Source organism: Marmota flaviventris, chromosome 1 (genome assembly GCF_047511675.1).
Source record: "Marmota flaviventris isolate mMarFla1 chromosome 1, mMarFla1.hap1, whole genome shotgun sequence".
Taxonomy (NCBI): domain Eukaryota; kingdom Metazoa; phylum Chordata; class Mammalia; order Rodentia; family Sciuridae; genus Marmota; species Marmota flaviventris.
This window is the reverse complement of record NC_092498.1, coordinates 207,009,372-207,027,966: the sequence shown is the minus strand read 5'-3', so window position 1 is coordinate 207,027,966 and position 18,595 is coordinate 207,009,372. Positions and strand designations below refer to the sequence as shown.

Sequence of the window (18,595 nt, the reverse complement as noted above, 5' to 3'; positions counted from 1 at the left end):
CTCTTCACCGTTGGCCAATCGCAGCCAGCCCTGTTCCAAGAGCGGGCCAATGGGCGGCGCACTCGGGCTGCTTCCGGCTCCGGACCCAGTTCGCCCCTGCCCCGGGTCCCCCCGCGAAGGGCGGGGCTCTGGGGCGGGCGTCGGCCGCGGTGACGCGCGGCGGGCCGGGAGCCAATGGGGGGCGGGTTCGGCACTGATGGACGTGGCCAGCGGCCAGTGGCGAGGCGCTGTCCGCACTTCCCGTCCGGGAGAGAGTGTAATATGGCGAAGACCTACGATTACCTGTTCAAGCTGCTGCTGATCGGGGACTCGGGGGTGGGGAAGACCTGTGTCCTGTTCCGCTTCTCCGAGGACGCCTTCAACTCCACTTTCATCTCCACCATAGGTAGCGGGGCCGGGGGGCGGTCGGGGGCACTGGAGGCCTGGGCCTGGCGTGCCCCGGAGCTGCTGGGGCAGAGGGGTCGACCCGGCTGGACGGGTCCTGGGCTCCGAAAGGGTCGAGGGGGTCTGATGGGAGAAGAGCAGCCCTCTCCACCTCCATTCTGGGTTTCCCGAGTCCTGGTGGTGGGACTAATGCCCATTGTGCAGATGGGGACACAGAGGCTCTGATCCCCAGCCTGTTAGGAAGTTTATGTCCTGAGCTGGGGTCATCACGCCTGTCATCTCTTTCTGTCCTCGAAGCAGCCCTCTAAACGGTTCTTTGGGGGTCCTTCTTACAGAGGTGGAAACTGAGACATGGGGAGTTGGCATGGAAAAGGGATAGTGACACCTGACCTTATTGAGCATTTTCTTTGAGCTGGGCTCTTTCTGTGCATTATCACACTCTTCGGTATCCTATGTTAGGTACTGTGTATAAGCTCATCTTACAAATGAGAATTTGGAGGCTCAGGGAGAGCTTGGGACTCACCGAAGGTTATAGTAGCAAGAATAAGATTCGAAGTTGGGTGGATCAGACCCTGAAACTTGAGGCTTAGCCACCCCAGAATGATGCCACCATGCACCCCCACAACAGGCATAGCTTATCCACCTTGGAGCTAGGACTCCAATCCATAAAGAGCAGGGGAGCCCACTCTTTACTCTGGAATATTCAGGAGTTGAGCCATTTCTCCTCCCAACTCCCAAGAGTGACTTTCTTCTAGAGGAAATGGTGACAGCAATGACAAGTGACAGCTGCCTGCCCTGGGACCCGTCATCCCCAAGGAGATGCAAGGTAAAGCCTTGGTGAGAAACTGAAATCAGCCACTGCCACAGAAAACCTTGACTTCCCTATCACAGGGCCCAGGATTCCAGTTGTCGCTTTGCAGTACAGCTTTTCCTGCAGGGCCAGCCCGCATTGTGGTTGAACAGAATTGGCTTGTCGCATCTCAGTTCTGTCGTCCACAGAGGTGGAGCTGACTTTTCTCCTTGCCACAAAAACAGTCATTGCTCACAGTGAAAGGGTTTGACCATTCTGGATCAGAGTGGCCTGGGAGTTACCTCCTCCTGCTCAGGAGGGAGGAAGTGGAGAGATGGTCACCAAGCCCAGAAATTTTGTCCCATACTAGAAACCTAGGGGATGAGCTTTGCTTTACCCCTGTGTAACGTCAACCAAGTCATTTTATCTCCCCGAATCCCACCGTGATGTGCTGACTCCATCCTTGCCCTGCTCCAGGACCTGCACTTTGTAAAACAATTACATGCAGAAGGGATTGGATTGGAAATCATGCCCAATATCCAGATACCATCTGCCTTGGCCAGTGTCCTGGGTGGCTGAGGCTCAGAAGTACACCATGAATAAAGGCTTATTACCATTGCCAGAGGCCGTCCAGGGCAAGCAGAGCGGCTCCTACAGCATCACCTTGAGACACAGGTGTTTCTGAACTCTCTCCCCCTCTCTCGTTCAAGGTCAAACTTTGGTAGCCCTTGAGTCCCAAACGGCCAGGAAGTGGTGTTGACTCCTGTCAAGACAGTGGCTCACTCTCATCCCATAGCTCAGGTACTCAGCCTCAGGTACTTCCTGCTCAGTGCAAGCACTGTTGAGATCAACTCGGGTTGTTTTGCTGGGTTTTTAATTCTTAACCAGGATCCTCTCTAGCACTTCTGAGCTCCAAGAAGGCTGGCCTTCTCATTTGCAGATGAAGATGTGACTTGGTCAAGGTCACTTAGGGAAATGGAGGTAGCACTTGAACTCACGTTCCCTCCTTCCTCTAGTGTTCTTCACACTACATTTGTAGCTTAGCTTTTCTATGGGCCCCCTGTCTTCTAGGAAAGTTTAATTTGCCATGACCTTGAAGTTATGGCCTCATAATTCTTAGGCCTCATAAAGTTTATACTTCCTAATTAAATTTGGAGTGTTAATAAAACCCAGGAGGAGCATAGACAAAGTGATGGGCTTGGCTGGTGAACAGTGCTTCTTGATTTTGTATATCTCTGAGCATCTGTGACAAGAGGCGGGGAGTGTTTTTGGATTTGAGGACCCTGGACTGCTTGCCCTGAATACGCTGAATCCACGGAGGCAGCTGTCTGTTGGCACTGAGTTCAGCTCTGGGTTTTCTTTATAGATCAGGGATTGAGGAGCTATTCATTTCTGCCCTTGTTATGATTTTGCCAGAGTCCATTCTCCTCAGCTCCATTGATCACTTGTGGTATGAACTTGGCCCTGTGGCTCTCTGGAATTGTTTCTCACCAGCGCAGCTCCTCAGGGGCCATTCATTGCTTCATCAAGAAGGATGACATTCAGAAAGTGCTTCCTAAGCCATACAGCACCACACTGACCCGGCTGCTTCTAATTTTTCATTCGGCCACCTTTAAGCAGTACCTGATGTCAGCCTTGATGCTGGGGCCACAGAAAGGACTCAGGTGAATCCAAGGGAAGCATAAATGTAGTGAGGCCTGAAGTCGAGGTGTCTGGGGACTGAGGTCTGGCACATCTGCATGCCAGCCCTGCCGTGTTCAGTCACTGGAGGTAACAGCAGGAAGACGCATCAAGCCTTGCCCTCAGGGGGCTTATGTTCTAGTGGGTGAAATGCAGGTGCAGACTTGTATTCCCATGGGTCCCCAGGACAACTCGGAGGCTGGCAGGGACCAAGTTAATGTCCCCAGCATGGGTTCTAAGAGGTCAGGCCAGACCTAGGCCTCCCGTCTTCTCCAGCAGAGTTGAGAACAGACCGAGAGACAAAGGTTGGGTCTGGCTCTTCTCTCCAGAGAGACCATTCACGTGGGCAGGTTTTACCCAGGGCTCCCCTGAGCATTTGACTTTCAGTATGCGCAGGGTCTGATCCGTGGATTCCACCGTGAATTGGATTTTCTTTAAGTTGCATCAGTACTGAACATGTACAAAACTTTTCTTGTCATTCTTCCTTAACAAGACAATGTAACAACTGTTTACAAAACATTTGCCTTGTATCCGGTGTTAGAAGTCACCTAGGGACCATTTCGAGTTTCGATTTCGAGTCTCGGAGGATGTGGAGGGATCCAGTGAAACGCTGCATCTTAAAGAAGGGGCGGGAGCATCCTCAGATTTTGGTATCTTCAGGGGGTTGTGCAACCAGTCCTGGTCGGATACTGAAGGACGACCGGATCCAATGTTGGTATAAGTTGGTGAAGGGGAGTGGGCAGGCCAGGGGAGAGGAGGTGATGGTGGGCTGGAAGGCTCCCCTGAGGCCACTTGAACCTTGACCTGAGCACATGGGACCCAGAGGCTGTGGAGGGAGACAGCGTTCCAGAGAGGGAAGAGCGATGGGAAAGCCCAGGGACAGGCACAGGCTGGGGGTGTTTCAGAAAGAGCCACCGGGTCAGTGTTGCCAGAAAGAGGGTCTTGACCAGTGGGTACCACGAGGTGACCCGGTCAGGCAGGCCCTTGAAACGCCTGGGCAACTGTTTTCAGTTTGACTGGGGAGGAGGACAGCCTCTGGAAGGTGTGCATGTGGTTTGATAATTTGCGTTGGTTGTTCTTGTTGTGGTGCTGGGCGTCGAACCCAGGGCCTCGTGTGTGCTGGGTAAGGACTCTTGGCTTACTTGGGTAAGCCACCAAGCTGCATCTCCAGCCCTGGGTTGATATTCTTTAAACAACTCTTTTGAGGGAGAACTCATGCTACATTTGCCCATTGGAATGTGTGATTTGGTGGCTTTTAGTACGTTCACAATGGGGCATCCATTCAGCAATCAGTTTTAGAACATTTTCATTGCTCCATAAAGAAGCCCCTGGACTCTTAAGCCAGCCTTCTTAATCTTCCCGTTCTCCTCCACTGGCAATCATGAGTATACTCCTGGTCTGTATGGATTGGCCTCTTCTGGACATTTCACATTGATGGAATCATAGTCTGTGTCCTTTCACATTTGACTTCTGTTACTCAGCATTGTGTTTCTGAGTTTTGTCCACATGGTAGCCTGTGGCAGTGCTTTGTCCTTTTCAAGGCTGAATAATATTCCACATCTGGTTTATGGCCACACTGGAAAGTCTGGAGCAGAGGTTAGCTTTTGACATAGTTGTATTTTTGAAGGCTGGAGAGGGCCCAAGGGGGAGCCCTGGCAGCCTGGAGAGCTTGGGGTTAGCCTGGGCAAAGGGAATTAAAAGTAGCAGGTGGGAAGGGAGGAGAGTAGGGTCAGGAAGGCTTCTTGGTGACCTTTGAGCAGGTTTGGATAGGCAGGCAGGGCATAGGCCACCTGCAGAGAAAGGTCGGCCGCAGGAGCTCTGGTGTGCCGGGCAGTGGGGAGGGCCCTTGGAGGCCAGCTGAGGGAGGCTGCCCTGGGCAGGGGCGTGTTCAGCGAGGGCTTGAGAGACCTGGGCCTGAGGGTCTGCCCTTAGCCCTGCCCTGACCTCCTTCCCGGGAGCTCCCAGCAGCCCCCAAACCCTAGGTTCCTTCTGGAGATGGAAAAGCCTTTCCAGATGCTTCCAGACTAGATGTGGATTCTGAGGTCCCCCAGGCGCAGCCCCAGGCAGGCGCTCCACACATTGTCAAAGCTGTGACCTGCTCGGTGGCCGCATCTGTCTCCCACGCAGCTAGGAAGGGGCTGGCAATGACATCCCTTTGCTTTTTTTCTTTCAGGAATTGACTTTAAAATCAGGACCATAGAGCTCGATGGCAAGAGGATCAAACTGCAGATATGGTGAGAGTCGTCGCTGGTCGGGCCCTCCACTCAGCCACGCTCAGGCCAGAGCCCCTGGTGCCCACCCAGGTGCCGTCCCCGTGACCCCTGCCCTCTCCACATCCAGCCCTGACTTCGCTTTCAGAGCCCCTGGAGCTCACACCGGCCCAGGAGCTGGGTTCTGCTGGTTGCTGGGCCTCGTGTCTGCGCCTGTGGGGCAGAACTCCCGTGTCCGTTAGCCTAGCGCTCCAGTACTCCAGGACCGGCCAGCCCAGGCCCAGGTCCAGGCAGCCCGCCCTTGGGCTGGGAGAGCCCTCTGTGCCGGGCGTGGTGAGGTGGTGAGGCTGCGAGGACAGCAGGTCGCCTGGCCCGGAGTTTCCTTTTGAGCCGTCAGCTCACTGGGGGTCAAGGTCTGATATCACTTCCTCTTTTCTCTCCCGGGCCTCCCTTCTGGCGTGCTGACCCGAAACCCCCAAACTGGAATTAAGCCTTCAGAGGAGGCCAGGCCCAATGGTGGGACCTGTCCTCAGACCCCAGGGCGACTTCCCTTGCCACGATAAATTGGGGAAGTTGTGAGCTGCCAAGTCCCCACCATGGCACTGACTCTGTGCAGCTGGGCGGCCGGGTCCAGGTGGTCGGGTAGAGGGCAGCCCCGCACCCACACCACACGCAGGGAGGAGTCACGCTGCCGAGTGGGTCACCCCCACGCCAGTCAGGCACCTTTGGGCGGCAGCGGGTCGTCCTGGTGGGGTCCTGAGATGGGCCCTGACGCCGCCCTCCCTGACTCTGTCTTGAGTGAGCTCAGAGCCTCGAGGGTGTCCTCCACTCCAGCGATGCTCGACCCTTAATCTGATTTCAGACCCCCAAACTGGATGAGGTGTCACTCCTTGTCAACCCGCACAGCTTGGTAGCCATTCAGTCTCTGGCCACCTTGTAAGTTACCAGCCATAAAAAAAAGGTCCTCTATAAACTCCAACACGGTGGCCCCACTGCAGCCTTGTGCCCAAGTCCGAGTGACACTGTAGCAGCAAGCAGAAGTCACGCTTTCCCTTCCTCCTCTCCTCCTGCTTCTGCTCTTAGCAACCTTGATGACCGAGTGACTTAGGACGCTTCTGAGAGGCCCGGAGTAAAGTGACTGCCCTAGCCAGCCCACCGTCGCCCTCGCACTTAAAGAAAGCACTGGTAGCTTTGGGGCCAGGGTGCAGCTGGGGGGTCTGGGTGTGGCCCTGGTTCCACCCCAGCACCCCAGAAACACCACAAAAGGTAGAAAGTGAACCCAGCACGGAGTGAGCAGTTTCTACAGGCCGGACACGTGGGGCCTCCGCAGGAGGAACGGGCCGGGGACAGAAGTCGTCCCAGGCTGCTGCTTACTGTCTGGGCCCTGCCACCCATCAGTTAGGCGACCTTTAAACCAAACACCATCCTCCTTGCCAAGAGCAGGGCTGGGCGTGGCTGCCTCTGGCCCAGGCGTCCCCTCCCTGGACCATGGAGACACTCCCCATCACACAGAAGTGAGGAGGGCCCCCCGCCCCCCACACCAAGTGGACGAGCTGCAGCTGTGCTCCCCAGGCTCCAGCTCTCCCAGCGGCCAGGGCTGGGGTTGTGGCCCTGGGTGTCAGTCACTAGTGTTCAGTCTGGCTCTTCTGTGACGTAGAAACCCCAGGCAGAGTTCGCTGGAAGCAGCAGCACAGAAGAGAGGGGACAGGGGCCAAGAAAGAGATCCTGGCTGGCCCTGCCATATCCCCAGCTGGAAGACGCCCGAGGTCCTCAACTTCTCAAACCAGAGTCCCTTTTCTGTGGTCCCAGGGAGAGCAGAGGCCCCGGGGGGAGCCGTGTCCTCAGTAAATGCTTGCTGCTCTCTGTTGGGGACAGTCTTGCCTGTGTTATCCCTAATGTGCCTGATCCTCCTTCTCATGTCAGGGACACAGCCGGCCAGGAACGGTTCCGGACCATCACCACGGCCTACTACCGGGGAGCCATGGTATGGATTTTTCCTTTTGTCTTTTCTGAAGTCAAGTGAGCATCCGTGCGCCACCCACGCCAAAGCCTGGTGGTTCTGTGCAGCCTGTGTCTGGTTCCTTAGGTGGCGGGTGGGTCTTGTGTTAGTTTCAGGAAGAGACAGTGCGCCCCTCCCGCCCCCTCCCCTCTCGTGCCCGCATCCCCTCTGGCTTCAGAGACAATGCAGGGTTTACATAAAGTGAAGGCGTCATTCAAGGAAGACCTAGACGCCCTGGAAGCCGGTTCTTCCAGGTGAGGTCACTGAAATTAAGAGCTGGCGTGCCCCAACACCTAGAGGGGTCACATGGCCCACATCAGCCCCTGTGGAATTCGCTACCAAAACTTGAAGACCTTCCAGGCGCTGACTTGTTTGGGGCTAATGACTGGTGCTTCACCCGTCGCCCAGGCCTGCTGCAGGAAGGCTGTTCACCTTCCCTCATTCACCAGCGCCCGCTCGGGGCCTGCTCAAGCCAGAGGGGAGGGGAAGAGCCGGTGCTGCCTGCCAGGTCTGCTCACGGGAGGAGTGGACAAGGCAGGGCCAGGGCCCAGTGGGAGTAGGAAGCGGACCCCCTGGTCCTGCCTAGGATCGGGGCCACCCTCTGAGCTCAGTTTCCTCACTTGGAAAATGGAACAGGGAGCAGGAGTGTGCCTCCGGCTGCTGTGAGGATGAGTGACCGTCCCTTCATTCCCAGCACCCCCTCCATGTGCACCCCAACATTTGGGTGCATAGGTTCCTGATTCCCCCACTAGACCAGAGGCTGGGTGAGGGCAGTGCCCCGCCTCACACACCGCGCATGCTCAGTGCCTGGGAACCGTGGGACTGCAGGAGGAGCGCAGGGAGGCGTGCGTGCGTGCGTGCGTGCGTAGCGATGAATGAAGGCATTAAGTATTTAGAGCGTCCCACTCAAGAGTCTGAAACAACGGAAACTCAATCGGAGGCTCGCAACCTTAGTGCTGTTCATTAAAATTAATCGCTTATTTTCCCCTCACCTTGCTGTGCCCTGGTGGAGGGTGGTGGAGCGGGGCCACTGGGGTCCCAGGGACCTTCTGCCCCCTGGAGAGGGCTGTGCGGGCTCAGGTAGGTTCTTTTCCTCTCTGGGCCAAAATAGCCAGTCCGCGTGGTCCCCTGAGCCCTCCCGTGCTTCAGACAGTGGCGCCATGTGTTGGCTTGAGTGACCTCCCTGCAGCCTGGCCAGGATCCTCCGCGCGCAGGTGGCATCGCTATCCCTGCTTGATAACCAGGAGCCGGGGCTGGTCACACAGGGGGCGGGCCGGGGCCCATGTGCTCAGCCAGCAGGAGGCGCCGCAGGCTCTCAGCCCTCCCGGCCTGGGCAGTAGCAAGACCCACTGCCATGCCACAGCAGGCGCTAGCCACCGTCAATCAGTGGAAGTTGAGACCCAGCCCCTCCAAACCAGCACATTTCAGGTGCCCTGAGCCGAGTATGGCCAGTGACAGCAGAGAAAGTCACCACCCCTGCAGCAGCACTGCCTGTGCTTCAGCGTGGCCCTAGAAACCCCAGGTTTGGCAAGCCCTGGATATCTGGTGTCCCATCCGAAGCCTCCAGACAGACGGGTGTTCCTTGTGTGGGAACCGGAAATACTCACTGAAGGGAGTTTCCAAGAAAACCTGGGACAGGTGACAGCCCAGTGTTTTGTCCCCAGATGATCCCCTTCCTCCCCACACGATGAGTAAATATCCAGGAACTTAGAGTCTTGGACAGTGGCGCCAATTTATTGGTGGCAGCAGGAATCCTGGGCCTCCTAGGAGACGGTCCTTGGATAATGGCAAAGAGGGCTTTGTGCTTCTCGGGGTCTCGCCCCTGAGGGCAGAGCGTGTGCACGGTCTCCTGCCCTGGCTGTGGGCTGGGGCACGACCAGCATCACGGCCTCCCTCACCTCCCCAGCCTGCCGGTAGCAGTCTTTGTTAAGTGTCCCCTAGAGACTCCTGAATGAGGGTCCCGGGTGGCACCTTTGAGGAGCCTCAGCCCTCACTGCGTCTTGGGGTTGGCAGTGACAGGGCAGAGGCTCTGTCTGACACAGCTGCTGCCTGGGGCTGGCCAGCACCAGAGGTCAGTGCCCCCTGAGGTGCCCCAGACACAGGGCTCATCCCGGGGAGCAAGTAGCTTGGAGTAAGGGAGTGAGCCAGGCCGGGGCATGAGCTGGCCATTTGCCCCAGAGCCCGGTGCTCAGCCCCAAAAGGGGACTGTGCTGGCCTTGCAGGCTGGCCTTCCACAGGTGACACCCAGGGCAGCATGAGGTCTGGTGAAGGGCCCCGTGCTTTATTTTGGTGCTGAGAAGGGGGGGTCTAACAGGAGCAGGGTCATCACCTCTGTCAGAGCTGACCCCCGCTGGGATGGAAGCCAAGAGGTGCCCCTCCCGGAGCCTCGGTCCCCTGTAGCAGACAGCAGTGGAGGGGCCACTCCGCACTCAGGACCCGGGGCCTGGCTCCCAGCTGCCTCTGCGCATTGGCTAGGGAACAGAAGGGCCGCAGTGCCACTCAGCCCAGTGTTTGACGCTGGCCTCTGCTCTGAGGGTTCACAGAGGGCACCCGGGCATCAGCGTCAGGCTTCCCTGGGGGACCCCAGTTCTGCATTCATTTCCTCCGATGAAACTAGACGGGCTTAGAGCACAGTCCACCTCAGATTTCCCGCTGCAGAGGGGACGCTGCCAGGGCACAGGTGGCTGTAGCAAGACCCACTGCCATGCCACTGCCATTGGCCCCAGACAGGCCCCAGCTGAGCCTTGGAGGCGATCTAGGGAGGGTGAGTGGGGTGGGGAGGAGGCCAGTAGCAGCGGAGGGTCGGCCTGAGGAGAGCAGGGCGGGCTGCAGGGCCCTTGGAGCAGGGCTCGCAGGGTGAAGGCCGGGGGCGCTCGGCTGTTGGGCACGTGGCCCAAGCTTGGCCTGCTGACTGGAGCCAGCAAGACTTGTGAGCAAGGTGTGGCAGGGTTTGGCCTGGGGGCAGAAAGGTCACCTTGGTGGCCAAGGCTGGCCTGGGAGAACAGGGCAGCCGGTGCTAGAGACCTTTGGAAAGAAGGGGCCCAGAGATGGAGAGAGGGGCTGGCTTCCTGCCCCTGAGCCTGAGCTGAGGGCCACTGCTCTCTGTGCTGGTAGGGAGCATGTCACATTGTCACCACCACAAAGGCATACGTGGCCCCCACCCTGCTGGGGCTCTTTGTGTAGAGGGCCTGCAGCTTGTTGAGAGCCTCTGTCCCTGTCCCCCCTGCTCAGGGTATCATGCTGGTCTACGACATCACCAACGAGAAGTCCTTTGACAACATCCGGAACTGGATTCGGAACATTGAGGAGGTGAGCACAAGGCCCAGAGAGAGCTAGAAGTTCAGAGCCCCGAAGGTGGGGACAGAGTGGGAGCCAGGCTGACCCTGCGGTGGACCCCAGAGACCACACACCAGCCTGGGAGCTCGGGCTGGGCAGTCGGGTGTGACCAGTCTCAGTCACGAGTCAAGCCGTCTGGGCTCTGGGTCACCATCAGGATTCGGTGCTTTTCAGAGAGAAGGTTCTAGAACCAGTGTGACCCTTGTGTTGGAGGGTGTGGTAAGATGGCATGTCACGTTGCACTTTGAGCTACGGTAGAGCAGGGCGTGAGCGGGTGCAGGCCACCTGTGTTCAGGCAGCAGCTGGCTGTGAAAGGGGACCCTGAACCATGGAGGGACAGGGCGGAGGAGGGCGGGCAGCCCCACCTCGACTCCCTGGGAGTGGTGCCCTGAGGACTGACCCGCCAGGGCTTTGGGCCTGAGACCCCAGCAGAGAACTCCACCTGTCCAGAGGCCACAGCAGAAGCGGGGGTCACTGTCCTCCCGGGGTCCCGGAGCCCTGGGCCAGCCAGGAGCAGGCGCTTCCTGAGCAGTCGCACCGCCTGGCGCAGCACCCGGGAGCCTCGCCTGCTGGAGCCGGCGCCCGGGCTGGGAGGGCATCTTGGTGGGAGGGGAGGCGGCCACGCTGATGTGGCCGCCCTCTGGGTCTGGCTGTGGGCAGCAGGTGAACAGGAAGTTAGGGCAGGGAGCAGCACAACGGTCACACTCAGAATGGAGCTGGTGAAGAGAAGGCGCCTCCTGGTGTCCCCAGAGAGAGCTAGAAGTACAGAGCCCCGAAGGTGGGGACAGAGTGGGAAAGGCTGACCCTGCGGTGGACCCCATGAGGGCACCCTTCAGGGCCTAAGCAAGGGTTTGTGAAAGAGCGCCCAGGAGCGAGGCATCCCTGGGGAAGGGGAGGTACCCAGGGCTAGGGACAGTGGGGAGCTTCAGTGACCTCAGCATGGCCCATTTCTAGAGCCCAGAGAAGGAGAGAGCAGGGTCAGAGACAGCAGCCAGGGTGTCCCGTGGAGGAGGAAAAGGTGGGCACGCCTCAGCCCCCCGCCTCCCGCCAGACCCCGGGTCTGATTGACACAGCCCAAAGTGAAGCTGTTCTCAGCAACCAGGAGGGTCTTAGTGTGCTCCTGAGTGGCAGCTGCAGCCCTGGGATCAGTCAGAAGCTGCCACCCTGGCACTGGCTGGGCGACGAGAGGCCTGCTGCTCAGCCTCTCTGAGCCTCAGCTTGTCGTCTGCACCAGAATGTGCCCGTGGACCTGTCTTCAGCACTCTGATTTTGAGGAACGGGCCGCATGCAGGCCAAGGCACCTGCCCACAATCCAGTCTGACCCCTGTCCCCTCCCTGCAGCACGCCTCTGCAGACGTGGAGAAGATGATACTTGGGAACAAGTGTGATGTGAACGACAAGAGACAGGTGTCCAGGGAACGGGGAGAGAAGGTGAGTATGATGGCCCACCTGGGCGCCGAGGGGCAGAGGGTCCTCTTGCCACAGAGGGCCGCCCTGAGGGCTCACCAACGTAGAGTCGGGGCTTTGGGGGGACCCTTCACGATCCTTGTTTTTTATGGTGCTGGGTGAAGCCCAGGCCTTGTGCATGCTGGGCAGGGCTCTGCCACTGACCACACCCAGCTACGGCCCTCCGTGTGTGTGTGTGTGTGTGTGTGTGTGTGTGTGTGTGTGTGTCTGTCATGCTGGGGACTGAGTCTAGGGCTGCTCTACCATTGAACTCGTGAGACAGGGTCTCGCAAGCTTTACCAGGCTAGCCTCCAACTTGGCTGTCCTCCTGCCTCAGCCTCATGTGCCACCATGCCTGGCTGTCCCCTTCATGGTTTTTATGAGCACAAAGTGACCTGCCATCCCGGTTTGCTTGAGGGGCTCCAGTGGGAGTTGGTCGTCCAGCGGGGCACATGCCTCGGCCGGATGTCAGGAAGAGCGCACCAGCCGGGCCTCCTGGTGAGGCCACACAGGGAGGCTCGGCCTCCTGGGGTGCTTTGCATGCCCCCGTCCAGCGCCACATGGGAACTCATCCCGACCTGTCAGCTGCCAAGGCCACAAAGAGCGCGGGGTAGGGCTGTGGCTTCGCCCAGGCCCCTGTCCGCCCTCCCGGTCTCGGCTGCATCCATAGCACCACTGAGGGGTGCTGTGGCCCGCTCCCCTCTAGAGCTCGGGGGTCCCCCACTGCCTCCTCAGTCCACTAGCACAGGGCGAGCCTGCGGCCCGGACCTCTCGGCACTGCCCACCCAGGGCCTGGCACACCCCGGGTCGGGCTGACGTGGGCACACTGTCTCCCTCACAGCTGGCCCTTGACTATGGAATCAAGTTCATGGAGACCAGCGCCAAGGCCAACATCAACGTGGAGAACGTGAGTCTGGGGCCCTGTTGGGACTGGCCCCTGCGGGCTGAGGGGGTGCTGCTGGAGGGACTGGCCCCGGCTGCAGAGTGCCACCTGTCCTCGGGGGCTCTTCCTGGGGGCTCTCCCTGCGTCGCTCTCCTCAGCGTGCAGGGCCAGCAGCCTGTGGAAGTCCCTGGCTGCCATGAGGGCACAGGCCCCGCCGGGCAGCCAGCTCGTGTCCTCTCACTGGCTCTCGGGCACCTGGGGAGCAGGCCCAGAGTCCCACCGGCTGAAGGCAAGACAGAGTAGGGAGGCCTGACGGAGCCCGGCCCATCACCCTCTCCACTCCCCACCCTAGGGACAGCTCCCAGAGGGACCTCCACAGCACACTGCCCCAGACTCCCTACAGTGACAAGGGCAAAGGCCAGGCCCCTCCCTCCCTGGCCCTGACCCACCACCTCCACCCACAGCCACCTGGGCCGCGCTCTCAGCCTTTGGTGCGTCCTCTCCCTGAACCCCATCTCCCCCTTCCCAGGCCTCCCCGGGGTCCTGGCCCACACGAGGAAGCCTGCCCCACCCCTCACCAAACCCCCTCCACGGCAGACCTTCCCACGTCACGGGGCCTGTGCCCAGGTCTGGCCTCTCCCGCCAAAGCCCTCGAGGGCCCGAACTAGTGCAGCCCCCCACGGGGCCCTCCGAGGTCAGGGAGTGTGGGGTGTGGGGGCTGTTTGTCAGAAGAGCAGATGGGGACTGGGAGGACGTTCAGAGGTGACGGAGAAGGGCCAGCTGGGGCCTTCAGGCAGAAGTCCTGTGTCTACAGTAAAAGTAGATGTGACGTTGGACGGTCCCGGTGGGTAGGCAGAGCTGGGGCCAGAAGGGAAACCCACACATGGGACGCTGTTTACTGGCCCGTCACACCCACTTCATGCAAGTGACCTGGGACTTGGGGACCTGTCATGTGAGGGGCACTGACAACTTTGTCTTTCCACAGGCATTTTTCACCCTCGCCAGAGACATCAAAGCAAAAATGGACAAAAAATTGGTGAGTATGTGCCTTGCTGGCTCCCTGCCCGGGCCTCACTGGATCTGGCCACCCTCGGCACAGCGGCCTGTAGCCTTCCAGGCGAGGCCCTGCTTCTAAGGCCCAGCCAGAGCCAGCAGCACCTAGCCAGGAGAGGAGGAGGGGTTTGCAAGGACAGTTGGAACATCAGTGCCGGCTTTGCCCACCCAGACTGACGAGGCTCTGCCCACCCAGCCCTGGGCTAGCAGGGACACAGCTCCTCCATCCCTCCTGAGAAGGGGTCTTAGCCTGTTTTCTGTTGCTATGACAAAATGCTTGAAACTAGATGACTTATAAAGAATAAGGGTTATAAAGATTAAGATTGAGAGCTCAGGGTTCTGGAGGCTGGGAAGCCCGAGAGTCTGGTGCTGGTTGCTGGCCCTTCTGACTAGATCATCAGGTGGCAGAGGGCATGACGTGGTGAGACGGCAGGCGTGCCCGCTCGGAGTCGCTGCCTCCTCTTTTGAAGCCCAACTCATGCCATCCTGGAGGCCCCCCTGTCCTCATCTGGCTGAATCACCTCCCAAGGCCCCAGTTCCAAATACCACGAGCACTTGGGGGTTTGAGTTCCCAGCACGTGAGTGCTGGGGGGCACACCCAGATGTGGCACAAGGGTCTCACAGATGACATCATATGCATGGAAAGAGCGTCCCCCAGGCCCTGGGGCGGGGCTGGGCAGGGGTCCACCAGCAGCACTCCGTGCTGTCCCACAGGCGCTGGCTCGCCGTCTCAGCAGGCAACAGGGTGACAGCCTCTCGCAGCCCCAAGCTCTGCACATGTGACAGCTCTGTGACCTTCAGTGGGTGTCAGGTTCTCGGGGCCTCTGTGTGTCCCCTGCTTCTGTTCTCTGCAATTTCGTGGCCCACAGCACTCAGCGTGAGCGAGGCTGTCCTGAGAAAGAACGCTCCCTCTCCCTCGGGGACAGGGGCCTTAGTTCCAGCACTGCCCTCTCTTGACTGAGTCCGTGTGCTGTCTGAGCAGAGAGCGGGGAGCAGCCTCTGGGTGCAGCCTGGCCACACGGGGTGCTCAGGAACAGGCCTGCGCGGTGCCCTCTGGTCTGCAGCAGCCGCGCTGTCCCGGGAGCTGGGGCGAAGGCGAGGCCTGGTCAGAGCAGCCCGGGGATGGCGCGCTGCCCACAGCGGCAGGATTTCCTCGCCATTCCTCTTTTCTTCAGTGTAAAGGTCAAAGTTCACACCTTCCCAACCCCTCTCACCCCTTTTGCCCATGGAGCCTGGTGCTTCGAGCACAGTCTGTTGGTACCTGGAGAGCCGGCCAGTGCCCCAGTGCGTGGAGGGGGGTGTGGTGCGGGCCTGGCCCTCGCTCTTCCTTTTTCTTCTTTTTATGGTACCAGCCATTAAACTCCGGGACATCGACTGCTGAGCCCCTCCCCAGCCCTTTCTGTATTTTATTGAGAGACAGGGTCTCCCTGAGTTGCTAGGGCTGGCTTGATCCTCCTGCCTCAGCCTCCCAAGCCGCTGGGATTGCAGGCGAGCGTCACCACACCTGGCTTCTTTCTCTGAACTTGGGTCAGGAGCTGAGTCCCGCCCCTCCTGCTGGTGGTGTGTTTTGAGATGCAGCTGTGTGCTGCCTCTGTCTTCCCTGTTTGCCTTTGGTGGCCCTGATGTGGCCCTGACGGCATCTCCATGGCTGTGTGCATCTGCACTTTGCTCCCTCTGGGTACTGCTGCGACAGGTTCCCGCACACAGCGTTGTCAGTGTGTGGCGCTGGGTGGGGACTTCTGCAGGAGCCACTCTTTGTTGCCCCCACCCAGCCCCCCCTTCAGAAAGTCCCTGGTTAGACGAGGCCAAATGCATATTCCCATCCCCCCCCCCCCGTGGGAACCTCACTCTGTGTCTCCCCAAGGTCTCTGTCCCCCCCACAGCGAGCGCTCCCTGTGCAGGGCCTCCGCCCTCTCTGCCAATGCGGGGTGCCCAGACACACACCCAGCGCACCCCAGCTGGGTTGGGGGGGAGGCAGGTTTTGCCTGAGAGCTGAGAGGGAGGAGTTGGTGGAGAGGGTGGGGGGCTCCCAAACGGGGAGGTGGGGAAAACAGGGTTTGAGGAGTTCCTGGGGCTGGTGGGCCAGGTGACTGGGCTCAGAATGTCAGGCGACGGGTGTCGGGTGCTCTGGGGACAGGGGCTTGAGAAGGTCAGCGTCCAGCTTTTCCGCCCCTGGCAGCAGGTGGAAGGCAGGTCAGCGGACAGCCGGGAGGGCAGCCCGGCACAGGGCGGGGCACCCTGAACCCAGCCTCCAAATCCCCCGGGACAGTCGCTCTGCACTTCCACTGCCTCCCAGATTGGTGCTAGGTACAGAGTGGGGGAGAGGAGGGAAGAGGGGCAGGGGACCAGGAAGAGGAAGGGAGGGAGGAGCGCCAGGTGGGAGGGGCCGGGGGAGGGGGACGGCGAGGGGAGCTGGGGTGCGGACTGCGAGGGACCAGCTGGCACATAGGAGAGAACTGGCTGCTGATTGGAAGCGGGTGGAGGGGTGGAAGGGTGAGTGGTTTGTCGGGGCTGGTGGATGGACATCATGGACTGACCCCGTTGGGCGGTGGGGAGGGAGTGGGGGTGGGAGCAGGAGGGCGGGCTGGCGGGGGGGCTGTGTGAGGTGGGGGGGATGAGCAGGTGTGGGCGGGGCGGGGCCGGTGGCGGCAGGAGCGGTGGACAGTCAGTCGTCGGGTGGGCGGGTGGCCAGGCAGTGCGGTGCTCAGGAGTAACTGGAGACAACCCCTTGTGACCTCAGGAAGGCAACAGCCCCCAGGGCAGCAGCCAAGGCGTCAAGATCACCCCCGACCAGCAGAAGAGGAGCAGCTTCTTCCGCTGCGCGTTGGTGTGAGGAGCCGCCTTACCTGGGCGCGCCCGGCCCAGCTGACTGTGCCTGTCCCCAGCGAGCCTGGCTCGCGGGGCCCTCCCGCTCCAACACCTCGCCCGCCGCGGCCACCGGGCCCTCGGCCACCAGAACATAATTGAGAAATTGTTTATTTTAGTAACTGTCTGATCTTTTTCAACTTTGGAGATGGAAGAAGAATTTGCTATTTTCCTCTAACGCCCACCAGGACGGCCCACCTGTCTGTCATACCAGAGAGAAAGATGGGGTCCCGGTGACCAGCAGCCGCCGCAGGGCAGACCCCGTCTCGGGGCCTCTGATCCTGGTGTCACCGCAGCGCCCCACAGAAAGCCTGTCCCGCCGCCGGTGGTGCCAGGCACGTCCGCTCTGCACCGAGCAAGTGACCAATGGCCAGGGCCGGGCGCATTCACCCGACAGGTCTGCCGCCCACATCAGCCTGCTCTCAGTTTTGGACAAGTGACAAAAACCATTTCCCTCCCGTCTCTTTCACTGTTAAACCAAAGGGAAGCACAAATCCAAGACGCCCTGCGCGGAGCACCAGGAGGGAGGAGGACGGGCGCTCCGACCGCAGCCAGGTCTTGGTCTGTGGCCCAGCCGGCCTCTGAGCACCCCAATGGAGCAGGGGGGATGCTGTGCCCAGCATCAGCCCCTCCCGGGCCTCGTGGCCGGGGCTCCCCCCTCAGCGGTACCAAACGGCCCCCACCCTGTCCTGTCGCCATCTCCAAATCGGACATTCTTTCTAGCTGAGATTTTTTTATTTTTCCAGATTTGTAGTGCCATGAAGTGATTCCGTCTTTGATTTCCAGGGGCAGACCCAGGTGACGGGAAGCATGTGCAGCACCCTGGCCAGAGGTGGCCAGGGGCCCGGCAGCACTGTCCACACAGGGGCCCTGGCATGGCCGGGGCACAGGCATTCCAGGGACAGGCTGGCCGCACGGCAGCCTGGGTCGGCTTTTTACTGTCATTATTCGGTTCTGTTTTGATAGCTTTGTCCTCCGGAGAGACTGCGATTTGGGACCACATATCCAGGCGGAGGTCGCCCCACCCCCACCTTTTCTTTGACTCTCCTCCCGCCCCGCCCCCGCCGCTGTCAGTCCAAGTCATTGACGTCACCTTCTCCTTTTTTGAATTAAATGAACATACCAGCAATGTCTGCTCTCCCCTGGGGTCTCTAACATGCTCTGTTTATATTATAAATGCACTTAAGGAAAACAGACCAATTAAAGCTCATTCTAAAATTCCCGGGCTTCATGTTCACGGGCTGCCCAGAGGCCGGGCGGCCAGCGTGGCGGTGGGCCCAGGATGTCCTGAGCCCTCTCCCCACCTGGCCCCGCCGGCTCCTGGGTCACGTTTCCATCCCTCTCCGAGGCTCGTGTATTTTCTTATCTGTTTTCCCCTCCATCCTTGGGTCTCCTCCTGCTTCCGCCCCCTGTCGCCTGCATCTTCCCCACCCAGAGTTCCTGTGCGTGTATCTGGCACTGGGCTGGGACCCAGGCCCCGCCCACACCAAGCACCCTCTGCCACCAAGCTGCAGCCCCCCCTGGAATTCCAGTCCCGGGACTCTCTGGCTCCAACCTTTTTGACTGGTTTCCAGTTGCATTCAAATAAGAGAAGTACCTGGGCGGGTAGAGCTGGCCAGCGAGCGCACCCTGGGCTGCATCCTGCCCCTGCAGAAAGCGATTTTTAAAAAGATTTTGGAGCTGGGTGTAACGTGATGTCTGGGGCCTGGGGTCTGCCCTCCTTGGGAGGCTGAGGGAGGAGGACTGAAGGAGCCCTGGAGTTCAAGACCAGAGGGGAAACAGCAAGACCCCATCTCAAAAAAACTGAAGGAAAAAATAACAAACAGCGCCCAGGTTGGGGGAGCGGGGGGGGGGGGGGGAGCTCCCAACTCAGACTTCCAGGGAGGTGACACCGTTGTCAATGACCGCCCCCCCCATGCCTCTGGCCCTGGCCCTGGCCCTGACTCCCC

At 59.7% G+C, this 18,595-nt stretch overlaps 1 protein-coding gene across 1 annotated transcript; it reads left to right on the top strand.

The window, feature by feature from the left end:
- Window positions 1-224: 224 nt before the first annotated feature.
- Window positions 225-17,867, top strand: Rab8a (RAB8A, member RAS oncogene family). The gene is made up of 8 exons (XM_027932258.2): window positions 225-385; window positions 5,028-5,088; window positions 6,988-7,048; window positions 10,295-10,372; window positions 11,741-11,830; window positions 12,687-12,752; window positions 13,714-13,764; window positions 16,522-17,867. Exons 1-8 carry the CDS (start codon window positions 262-264, stop codon window positions 16,612-16,614), a joined length of 624 nt encoding a protein of 207 aa, XP_027788059.2. The 5' UTR covers window positions 225-261; the 3' UTR covers window positions 16,615-17,867.
- The last annotated feature ends 728 nt before the right edge of the window (window positions 17,868-18,595 follow it).